Source organism: Arctopsyche grandis, unplaced genomic scaffold (genome assembly GCF_051622035.1).
Source record: "Arctopsyche grandis isolate Sample6627 unplaced genomic scaffold, ASM5162203v2 HiC_scaffold_806, whole genome shotgun sequence".
NCBI lineage: Eukaryota > Metazoa > Arthropoda > Insecta > Trichoptera > Hydropsychidae > Arctopsyche > Arctopsyche grandis.
In genome coordinates, this window is record NW_027518596.1 from 103,001 (window position 1) to 114,805 (window position 11,805).

An 11,805-nucleotide genomic window follows, 5' to 3' on the forward strand; every position below is an offset into this window, starting at 1 on the left:
CTTTTTTAAATTTTGTTTTATTAGGTATATTTTCATATTATTGTTATTGTATAATTTGATTTTTAGAAAAGACATGAGCATCGGGAGCAATATGACCGAAATTAGTGCCAATTTTGGTGACTCAACGGATTTCGAAATAGATGTGCAGCATGCACACCTTTTCTCGAAATACATGTATCGGAAGTATGTCGAACAGGAGCAATGCGATACTGTGCTAGTTGTCGGCACTGCAAGGTTAGTCTTGCTTCAAATATTTAATGTATTATGTACATATGTTAACTCGAGGTTTTATGTTTAATCTGTTTGCAGATTCAATGTACACAAGTTTATTGTTATGTGCAACAGCGACTATTTGGCGGAGCGTTTAGAAGCATCACCGGAGGAAATTGTCTTGGACGATTGGGGCGATTTTCGTCTGGACACTGTGAGCAAAGCTATTGAATACTTCTACAGAGGCAAACTCGGTGAGAATTTAAACTTCGTTCGTACGAATTAATACATATGTACTAATTAGTACTAATGACAAATTTTACAATATTTGCAGATTTGGATCCTCTTGGGGCGATCCAGTTAGTTGAATTTTCGCGAACAAACATTCACTGCTATAAACTTGAGGATTATTGCGTGTCGTTCCTAGAAAGCGCATTAAATACTGAAAACTTCTTGTTAATCGGAAATTTTGCGAAGCATTATAGTTATTTCTTATTGCTAGAAAAAACGAGAGCTTACACAACTAAAAATTATGTTGACGTATGTATATTATAATTTTAGGTCATACATACGTATGTGTATTTATATTTTTTAATATTCATGAAATCTGTCTGTCTGTCTGCATTGTAGATAATTCAAGGGAGAGCGTTTCTCGATATAAAAGCTGACCAACTGGAGGAATTGCTGCAGTCGAATGATTTAAATGTCACCACAGAAGAGCAAGTGTTTATAGGCTTGAAGCTGTGGGTTCAAAAGGACTGGGACAATCGGAAGCAGCATTTGAATGCTTTATTTAAATTTGTTAGATTTCGTCTGTTATCTAAAGAGGTAATAATATTTTTAATTTGTTTTGTATATTGTACATACATATATTACATGTAATTCTTACTGTACTTTCTTAATGTGCTTTCATATGTACATATGTATGTATGTATGTATGTATGTATGTACAATGTACTAATCATTACTTGATATAATATTTTGTTTTTAATGTGTGCTCGGCACAATAAATTTAAAAAGGTATGCGATTAATTGCTGAACGTTATAAATGTTTCGTTTCAGTTCATTTTAAACGAAGTGAAACCTCTTTGTTACAATCGTGTATGCTGTCAACAATTGTGGGATTTACTTGAATGGAATATGAGTCCAAAAAAGAGACCACGTCTATCATTGCAAAATGTAAAACCTAGAAAGAGCACACGAGGTATATTGATTGTAGGAAAACGTTCGGCAAAAGTAAGTTTAGTTTGTATGTAAATGCATATGTATGTACATAGATATATGTATATGTAATTATGTATATTTTTCAATGTTTTTTTTTTAGCTTGCCAATGAAATCCAAACAATAAGAGGAGATTTCCAGAAATGTTTGTCGTTTTACGACATGAATAAATTTTATAATCCCTTCGAGACGGTCATTCTTCGAGACCAATATTTAATAATGATTGGCGGTCTATCGAAGGAGGTGTTTATTCAATTTATTACTTAACTTTTAAATTTGTGCCGTCACGAAAGAAATGACAATAAATCGAACATTTATGTAGATTCTATTTGTTATAACAATATTTTGAAAAGTTTACTTTGGGGGATTGCAATACCGGCATTGGGTTTTTCAAAAGGTAAGTTCATTAATATTCAGCAACTCGTTTCTTTTGTTACCTTATTGTATGCAAATTTACTAACAATACAGTTATAATAATACGTGTGTATAATATTTATATTGAATAGATGTACAGTTTGGATGTTGCCACAAAGGATGTGACGGCGCTTCCACAAATGGTACATGAAAGAAAAAATTTTGCAACCGCTGTTGTCGGTGACCATGTTTTCATCTCAGGAGGAAAAAATCCCTGTTCCAATGCTGCCACTGAAGACATAGACTTACAAACGAGTGTACATAGGTTGGTTGGTTGGTGAATATTTATGATGATTTTTTAATATTGTACAATGGAATACAACTAGTTTTTACGATTTTTCAAAGGTACGATGTCAATACAAGAAACTGGGCCTATCTATCCCATATGTCGGAGTGCCGACATCTCCATGACACCGTTGCACTAGACGGTGTCATATATGCAATAGGTGGAAAAAACGACAAAGAGGTATTCCTTAATAGCATGGAAACTTTCAATGTGGCCAGGAATAGATGGACGGCCGCTCCGCCGATGGCCGAAAAGAGAGCCCGGTTTGCTGTAAGTATTGTCAGGATTTTTTTCTGAAATCGATTATGTCTACATAATCGCCATTTTACATTGTATGTATTGTATTGTATTGTATTGTCATCATTGAGAAAAATTGAATTTTGAATATTGTACATACATACATACATATATTATATATCGTTATATTCAGTCTGTTTCACTTTGTAGGCTGTTGCATTGGGAGGTTATATCTACGCAATTGGCGGCACCTGCGATATTATCAGCAATAGCAATAGCAATAGTACACACGACTCGGTAGAACGGTATGACCCGGAGGCTCAAACCTGGACATATGTTGCTAGTCTCCCTGAAGCACGGTTTGGGCATAAGGCTATCGTCCACGACGATAAAATTGTTTGCGTCGGTGAGTTGATTTTGATTTTGTAACAACCATTATTGTGTGTGTGTGTGTGTTTTTTGTATGCAAGTGATTAATATTTAATACATATTTATTTCAGGAGGTAATCACTTGTCGGTGCTAGAATACAGCCCCGATAGAGACTCGTGGACGATTATTGGATCCATTTCAACGAAACGATCCGATTTTAATATGCTAATTGCACCGATGCATTTACTGACTGGTTTTAATGTTTAATAATGAAAATGAAACTTGAATTCAAATGAGTAGTAACTTGTTTAAATGCATAACTTGTTTAATATTATGTACATATAATGTTTTCCTTTTAATGGTAACACTGTTGGCTTAAAACAGGATTTTTGTTTTGCATTTCCATTTTTATTTATTATATTATATATGTATGTACATATGTAAGTACATATATGTGGAATTATTTGTACACATTCTTTATTTCATGAAAACTATTAACAGTTCATCCTGTTCTATATTTGTAAATATAATGTCACAAATATATTTTTTTCTCAAATGAAAAGAGTGTTTTTATTTATTTCATCTTATTTTAATAAACGTTTTGTTATTAATGTGATCACGAGTGGAAACTCAATCAATCAATGAAAATAATGGTCATCATTTTTTTAAGTTAAGTAAGTATCCGGTGAACCCGAGCTACCTTTTCATTTCAAAAACAATTCAGTTAACCAGTTTTTTGCACAACTTCAAACATCAAACACCTAATCATTTTCTCTCAACAAAATAAGACGTAAAAACTTATAAACTAGGTATTTTTGTACATCCATGAGTTTTATTGGACATTAAACGAAATTCATCGCAAGGTAAAAACCTTCATCGGCAGAAGTAATTGCACTCCAAAATGTTTGGACGGAGACAAAAGTGATTCTCTTTTATCGTTGGTAAACGAAATTCATCGCAAGAGCAATAATATGCATTCAATTATGCCACGATTCTGGACAAAACTTTCCTTATTTAAGTTTTCAGATTAAAAACCTTCATCGGCATAAGTAATTGCACTCCAAAATGTTTAAACGGTGACAAAAGCGATTCTCTTTTATCGTTGGTAAACGAAATTCATCACCAGGAGTATACTTTGCGTTCAATTTTGCCACGACTTCGGCCAAAACTTTCCTTATTTAAGTTTTCAGATTAAAAACCTTCATCGGCAGAAGTAATTGCACTCCAAAATGTTTAGACGGAGACAAAAGTGATTCTCTGTTATCGTTGGTAAACGAAATTCATCACCAGGAGCATACTTTGCGTTCAATTATGCCATCACTTGGGCCAAAACTTTCCTTATTTAAGTTTTCAGATTAAAAACCTTCTTCGGCAGAAGTATTTGCACTCCAAAATGTTTAAACGGAGACAAAAGTGATTCTCTTTTATAGTTGGTAAACGAAATTCATCGCAAGAGCAATAATATGCATTCAATTATGCCACGATTCTGGACAAAACATTCCTTTTTTGAGTATTCAGATCGAAATCCTTCTTCCACAGAAGTAATTGCACTCCAAAATGTTTAGACGGAGACAAAAGCGATTCTCTGTTATCGTTGGTTAGCGAAATTCATCACCAGGAGCATACTTTGCGTTCAATTTAAGTTTTCAGATTAAAAACCTGCCGATGAGGCAGAAGTAATTGCACTCGAAAATGTTTAGACGGAACGGAGACAAAGGTGATTCTCTTTTATCGTTGGTTCATGAAACGAAATTCATGATTCAAAACTCGAAATTCGTAATTCGAAATTCGAAATTCGAAATTCGAATTCAACGAACAGCGTGTTGTTGTGTATTGCGTAATAGTGTAGTTGCGCTGTCAGTCTAGTCGCTGCCTCGCACGATGTCGGGCGCTTCCGCTTCTGCTTCTGCTTCTGCCTCTGCCTTTGCTTCTGCTTCTGCTTCTGCTTCTGCTTCCCGGTGAGTGTTCTCATATTAATTCAATACCACACTAACACTAACCAGCTTCGTTAGAGTTCACTTCAGTTCACTTACGTCACGCGTCGCAGACTCTGTCTGTTTGCGAACTGTCACTTTGCGAAAACTCTTCCGCGCGCCAAAACACCCCTCGCCACTGGGATGGGACGATTGCTGGGACGATTGCGGTTTCATACATTCGCGCTGTCATACCCAATGCGAAATGCATGTTCCTTTCTCGTCTCCGTCTCCGTCTCGCGCTTTAATCCTTTCAATTTTCATTCATTCAATTTCACTGCGGACGCGCGCGCGTCTTCTCATTATAATTATTTATTGCGATGCGATATTTTACAAAATGTCATATGTAAATACATATTGTGGGTCTCGACATTGCGTAGCCGTCGCGACAACTACGGGATGTAGCTGTCCAGATGGGCTGGCCACCGGACTCTCCTGCCAGTCCGTGTGGTTGCTTGTCGGCCAGTTTCTTGCTGTGGTTCTGCATTTTCTTGGGGGGCTCTCCGCTGCTTTCCATGTATGCCGGCTTTATGCGGTCTACCGATACGGTGACATTGGAATCCTTAATTCTCAGTGTGAAGAACTTCGGTCCCTTCTTCAACACTGGCTGTAACGGACCCTTGGCAGCATCGTGTCTCAGGAACACCTGATCACTGGTGTGCAGGTCTTTGTTGGTTGATCTGAAGGTTGATCTTGTTCCATGGCGCCGCGGTGGACTGGCGTTTCTCAACCTCGCCCCATTTGGGACCGCAATCTCTCTGCTAGTTCCGCTGTGTTGGGTCCTCCGTTTCGTTGTGGAGCCAGAAACTCTCCCGGTAGCCGTAGCGGTTGACCATATACCAGTTCTGCTGACGTGGCATTGAGGTCTTATCGGATACCATGCCGATCGGATCCCCAGTAACACTGTCGGTAGGGCTTCCGTCCACCCTTCGTCTTGGTGGCACATGATCTATGTGTGTGTGTATGTTTGCATGTGTGTATGTGTGTATTTGTGTGTGTGTATGTGTGTACGTATGCATGTGTGTATGTGTGTATTATGTATGTGTGTGTGTGTGTATGCATGTATGTATGTACGTATGTATGTTTGTATGTATGCATGCATGTATGTATGTATTTGTGTGTGTTTGTGTATGTGTGTATTATGTATGTGTGTATTTGTGTGTGTGTATGTATGCATGTGTGTATGTGTGTATGTGTATGCATGTATGTATGTATGTTCGTATGTATGTTTGTATGTATGCATGCATGTATGTATGCATGTATGTATGTATGTGTGTGTGTTTGTGTATGTGTGTGTTTGTGTGTGTGTGTGTATGTGTGTATTATGTATGTGTGTATGTGTGTGTTTGTTTGTATGCATGCATGTATGTATGTACGTATGTATGTTTGTATGTATGTATGCATGCATGTATGTATGTATGTATGTATGTATGTATGTATGCATGTATGTATGTGTGTATTTGTGTGTGTGTATGTTTGCATGTGTGTATTTGTGTGTGTGTATGTGTGTATGTATGCATGTGTGTATTATGTATGTGTGTGTGTATGCATGTATGTATGTTTGTATGTATGCATGTATGTATGTATGTATGCATGCATCTATGTTTGTATTTGTGTGTGTGTGTATGTGTGCATGTGTGTATTATGTATGTGTGTATGTGTATGCATGTATGTATGTATGTATGTATGTAAGTATGTATGTTTGTATGTATGCATGCATGTATGTATGTATGTATGTATGTATGTACGTATGTATGTTTGTATGTATGCATGCATGTATGTATGTATGAATGTATGTACGTATGTATGTTTGTATGTATGCATGCATGTATGTATGTATGTATGTTTGTATGTATGTATGCATACATGTATGTGTGTGTGTTTGTGTATGTATGTACGTACGTATGTGTGTATTTGTGTGTGTGTATGTTTGCATGTGTATATTTGTGTGTGTGTATGTGTGTATGTATGCATGTGTGTATGTGTGTATTATGTATGTGTGTGTGTATGCATGTATGTATGTATGTACGTATGTATGTTTGTATGTATGCATGTATGTGTGTGTGTGTGTATGCATGCATGTGTGTATTATGTATGTGTGTATGTGTATGTATGTGTGTATGTGTATGCATGTATGTACGTATGTATGTATGCATGTATGTATGTATGTGTGTGTGTGTGTGTTTGTGTATGTGTGTATTATGTATGTGTGTATTTGTGTGTGTATGCGTGTATGTATTTATGTATGTACGTATGTATGTTTGTATGCATGCATGTATGTATGTGTGTGTGTTTGTGTATGTGTGTATTGTGTATGTGTGTGTATGTATGCATGTATGTATGTATGCATGTATGTATGTGTGTATGATTGAAGAATGAAGAATATTGAAGAACATCCTATATACATACATACATAGTAAATACTACATACGAGTACATATTGGTGAGACAAACTTTTTTGAACTCGGATCTCTGGTGGTGATTTTTGGCAACGCGTTAGACCTTTAAAAAATTGGCGATTTTTGAAGATGTTTATGTAAACAATTCTACTCGGCAAACCCAAACCCAAACGAACGTTTAGTTTAGTACCACCACCAATAATATATGATCTACATAGAATTAAGTACCTAATAACAATCACCTTTGTTTCTAATTCTACATACATACAATAATTTTAGTAGGGCATCGACACTTTTTTAAATTTTGCTTTAAATTTTGAAAAACTTTTTTAAATTTTGTTTTATTAGGTATATTTTCATATTATTGTTATTGTATAATTTGATTTTTAGAAAAGACATGAGCATCGGGAGCAATATGACCGAAATTAGTGCCAATTTTGGTGACTCAACGGATTTCGAAATAGATGTGCAGCATGCACACCTTTTCTCGAAATACATGTATCGGAAGTATGTCGAACAGGAGCAATGCGATACTGTGCTAGTTGTCGGCACTGCAAGGTTAGTCTTGCTTCAAATATTTAATGTATTATGTACATATGTTAACTCGAGGTTTTATGTTTAATCTGTTTGCAGATTCAATGTACACAAGTTTATTGTTATGTGCAACAGCGACTATTTGGCGGAGCGTTTAGAAGCATCACCGGAGGAAATTGTCTTGGACGATTGGGGCGATTTTCGTCTGGACACTGTGAGCAAAGCTATTGAATACTTCTACAGAGGCAAACTCGGTGAGAATTTAAACTTCGTTCGTACGAATTAATACATATGTACTAATTAGTACTAATGACAAATTTTACAATATTTGCAGATTTGGATCCTCTTGGGGCGATCCAGTTAGTTGAATTTTCGCGAACAAACATTCACTGCTATAAACTTGAGGATTATTGCGTGTCGTTCCTAGAAAGCGCATTAAATACTGAAAACTTCTTGTTAATCGGAAATTTTGCGAAGCATTATAGTTATTTCTTATTGCTAGAAAAAACGAGAGCTTACACAACTAAAAATTATGTTGACGTATGTATATTATAATTTTAGGTCATACATACGTATGTGTATTTATATTTTTTAATATTCATGAAATCTGTCTGTCTGTCTGCATTGTAGATAATTCAAGGGAGAGCGTTTCTCGATATAAAAGCTGACCAACTGGAGGAATTGCTGCAGTCGAATGATTTAAATGTCACCACAGAAGAGCAAGTGTTTATAGGCTTGAAGCTGTGGGTTCAAAAGGACTGGGACAATCGGAAGCAGCATTTGAATGCTTTATTTAAATTTGTTAGATTTCGTCTGTTATCTAAAGAGGTAATAATATTTTTAATTTGTTTTGTATATTGTACATACATATATTACATGTAATTCTTACTGTACTTTCTTAATGTGCTTTCATATGTACATATGTATGTATGTATGTATGTATGTATGTACAATGTACTAATCATTACTTGATATAATATTTTGTTTTTAATGTGTGCTCGGCACAATAAATTTAAAAAGGTATGCGATTAATTGCTGAACGTTATAAATGTTTCGTTTCAGTTCATTTTAAACGAAGTGAAACCTCTTTGTTACAATCGTGTATGCTGTCAACAATTGTGGGATTTACTTGAATGGAATATGAGTCCAAAAAAGAGACCACGTCTATCATTGCAAAATGTAAAACCTAGAAAGAGCACACGAGGTATATTGATTGTAGGAAAACGTTCGGCAAAAGTAAGTTTAGTTTGTATGTAAATGCATATGTATGTACATAGATATATGTATATGTAATTATGTATATTTTTCAATGTTTTTTTTTTAGCTTGCCAATGAAATCCAAACAATAAGAGGAGATTTCCAGAAATGTTTGTCGTTTTACGACATGAATAAATTTTATAATCCCTTCGAGACGGTCATTCTTCGAGACCAATATTTAATAATGATTGGCGGTCTATCGAAGGAGGTGTTTATTCAATTTATTACTTAACTTTTAAATTTGTGCCGTCACGAAAGAAATGACAATAAATCGAACATTTATGTAGATTCTATTTGTTATAACAATATTTTGAAAAGTTTACTTTGGGGGATTGCAATACCGGCATTGGGTTTTTCAAAAGGTAAGTTCATTAATATTCAGCAACTCGTTTCTTTTGTTACCTTATTGTATGCAAATTTACTAACAATACAGTTATAATAATACGTGTGTATAATATTTATATTGAATAGATGTACAGTTTGGATGTTGCCACAAAGGATGTGACGGCGCTTCCACAAATGGTACATGAAAGAAAAAATTTTGCAACCGCTGTTGTCGGTGACCATGTTTTCATCTCAGGAGGAAAAAATCCCTGTTCCAATGCTGCCACTGAAGACATAGACTTACAAACGAGTGTACATAGGTTGGTTGGTTGGTGAATATTTATGATGATTTTTTAATATTGTACAATGGAATACAACTAGTTTTTACGATTTTTCAAAGGTACGATGTCAATACAAGAAACTGGGCCTATCTATCCCATATGTCGGAGTGCCGACATCTCCATGACACCGTTGCACTAGACGGTGTCATATATGCAATAGGTGGAAAAAACGACAAAGAGGTATTCCTTAATAGCATGGAAACTTTCAATGTGGCCAGGAATAGATGGACGGCCGCTCCGCCGATGGCCGAAAAGAGAGCCCGGTTTGCTGTAAGTATTGTCAGGATTTTTTTCTGAAATCGATTATGTCTACATAATCGCCATTTTACATTGTATGTATTGTATTGTATTGTATTGTCATCATTGAGAAAAATTGAATTTTGAATATTGTACATACATACATACATATATTATATATCGTTATATTCAGTCTGTTTCACTTTGTAGGCTGTTGCATTGGGAGGTTATATCTACGCAATTGGCGGCACCTGCGATATTATCAGCAATAGCAATAGCAATAGTACACACGACTCGGTAGAACGGTATGACCCGGAGGCTCAAACCTGGACATATGTTGCTAGTCTCCCTGAAGCACGGTTTGGGCATAAGGCTATCGTCCACGACGATAAAATTGTTTGCGTCGGTGAGTTGATTTTGATTTTGTAACAACCATTATTGTGTGTGTGTGTGTGTTTTTTGTATGCAAGTGATTAATATTTAATACATATTTATTTCAGGAGGTAATCACTTGTCGGTGCTAGAATACAGCCCCGATAGAGACTCGTGGACGATTATTGGATCCATTTCAACGAAACGATCCGATTTTAATATGCTAATTGCACCGATGCATTTACTGACTGGTTTTAATGTTTAATAATGAAAATGAAACTTGAATTCAAATGAGTAGTAACTTGTTTAAATGCATAACTTGTTTAATATTATGTACATATAATGTTTTCCTTTTAATGGTAACACTGTTGGCTTAAAACAGGATTTTTGTTTTGCATTTCCATTTTTATTTATTATATTATATATGTATGTACATATGTAAGTACATATATGTGGAATTATTTGTACACATTCTTTATTTCATGAAAACTATTAACAGTTCATCCTGTTCTATATTTGTAAATATAATGTCACAAATATATTTTTTTCTCAAATGAAAAGAGTGTTTTTATTTATTTCATCTTATTTTAATAAACGTTTTGTTATTAATGTGATCACGAGTGGAAACTCAATCAATCAATGAAAATAATGGTCATCATTTTTTTAAGTTAAGTAAGTATCCGGTGAACCCGAGCTACCTTTTCATTTCAAAAACAATTCAGTTAACCAGTTTTTTGCACAACTTCAAACATCAAACACCTAATCATTTTCTCTCAACAAAATAAGACGTAAAAACTTATAAACTAGGTATTTTTGTACATCCATGAGTTTTATTGGACATTAAACGAAATTCATCGCAAGGTAAAAACCTTCATCGGCAGAAGTAATTGCACTCCAAAATGTTTGGACGGAGACAAAAGTGATTCTCTTTTATCGTTGGTAAACGAAATTCATCGCAAGAGCAATAATATGCATTCAATTATGCCACGATTCTGGACAAAACTTTCCTTATTTAAGTTTTCAGATTAAAAACCTTCATCGGCATAAGTAATTGCACTCCAAAATGTTTAAACGGTGACAAAAGCGATTCTCTTTTATCGTTGGTAAACGAAATTCATCACCAGGAGTATACTTTGCGTTCAATTTTGCCACGACTTCGGCCAAAACTTTCCTTATTTAAGTTTTCAGATTAAAAACCTTCATCGGCAGAAGTAATTGCACTCCAAAATGTTTAGACGGAGACAAAAGTGATTCTCTGTTATCGTTGGTAAACGAAATTCATCACCAGGAGCATACTTTGCGTTCAATTATGCCATCACTTGGGCCAAAACTTTCCTTATTTAAGTTTTCAGATTAAAAACCTTCGGCAGAAGTATTTGCACTCCAAAATGTTTAAACGGAGACAAAAGTGATTCTCTTTTATAGTTGGTAAACGAAATTCATCACCAGGAGCATACTTTGCGTTCAATTTTGGCACGACTTGGGCCAAAACTTTCCTTATTTAAGTTTTCAGATTAAAAACCTTCTTCGGCAGAAGTATTTGCACTCCAAAATGTTTAAACGGAGACAAAAGTGATTCTCTTTTATAGTCGGTAAACGAAATTCATCGCAAGAGCAATAATATGCATT

At 35.2% G+C, this 11,805-nt stretch overlaps 2 protein-coding genes across 2 annotated transcripts in view; both read left to right on the forward strand.

Annotated features, from left to right (window-relative positions):
• Nucleotides 1-3,298, forward strand: part of LOC143922228 (kelch-like protein 28) — a 6,178-nt gene extending 2,880 nt beyond the window's left edge. The window contains exons 2-11 of the mRNA XM_077445444.1: nucleotides 67-234; nucleotides 310-464; nucleotides 545-750; nucleotides 841-1,038; nucleotides 1,273-1,446; nucleotides 1,535-1,675; nucleotides 1,939-2,111; nucleotides 2,192-2,402; nucleotides 2,580-2,775; nucleotides 2,870-3,298. Of these exons, the coding sequence (XP_077301570.1) occupies nucleotides 67-234; nucleotides 310-464; nucleotides 545-750; nucleotides 841-1,038; nucleotides 1,273-1,446; nucleotides 1,535-1,675; nucleotides 1,939-2,111; nucleotides 2,192-2,402; nucleotides 2,580-2,775; nucleotides 2,870-3,006 (1,759 nt within the window). The 3' untranslated portion in view covers nucleotides 3,007-3,298. The remainder of the gene's footprint in view (nucleotides 1-66; nucleotides 235-309; nucleotides 465-544; nucleotides 751-840; nucleotides 1,039-1,272; nucleotides 1,447-1,534; nucleotides 1,676-1,938; nucleotides 2,112-2,191; nucleotides 2,403-2,579; nucleotides 2,776-2,869) is intronic.
• A 1,273-nt stretch (nucleotides 3,299-4,571) lies between these two features.
• LOC143922229 (kelch-like protein 28) lies at nucleotides 4,572-10,733 on the forward strand. Its single transcript, XM_077445445.1, has 11 exons — nucleotides 4,572-4,697; nucleotides 7,502-7,669; nucleotides 7,745-7,899; nucleotides 7,980-8,185; nucleotides 8,276-8,473; nucleotides 8,708-8,881; nucleotides 8,970-9,110; nucleotides 9,374-9,546; nucleotides 9,627-9,837; nucleotides 10,015-10,210; nucleotides 10,305-10,733. The coding sequence occupies exons 1-11, from the start codon at nucleotides 4,621-4,623 to the stop codon at nucleotides 10,439-10,441; spliced, it is 1,836 nt and encodes a 611-aa protein (XP_077301571.1). The 5' UTR covers nucleotides 4,572-4,620; the 3' UTR covers nucleotides 10,442-10,733.
• Nucleotides 10,734-11,805: the final 1,072 nt, after the last annotated feature.

Bases quoted from the DNA above. Each gene is read 5' to 3' on its own strand.
- LOC143922229 (XM_077445445.1), top strand. From the start codon at position 4,621: ATGTCGGGCGCTTCCGCTTCTGCTTCTGCTTCTGCCTCTGCCTTTGCT. The intron at 7,900-7,979 runs GTGAGAATTTAA...CAATATTTGCAG, and splicing joins CTTCTACAGAGGCAAACTCG to ATTTGGATCCTCTTGGGGCG. The intron at 9,111-9,373 runs GTGTTTATTCAA...TATATTGAATAG, and splicing joins TTGGCGGTCTATCGAAGGAG to ATGTACAGTTTGGATGTTGC.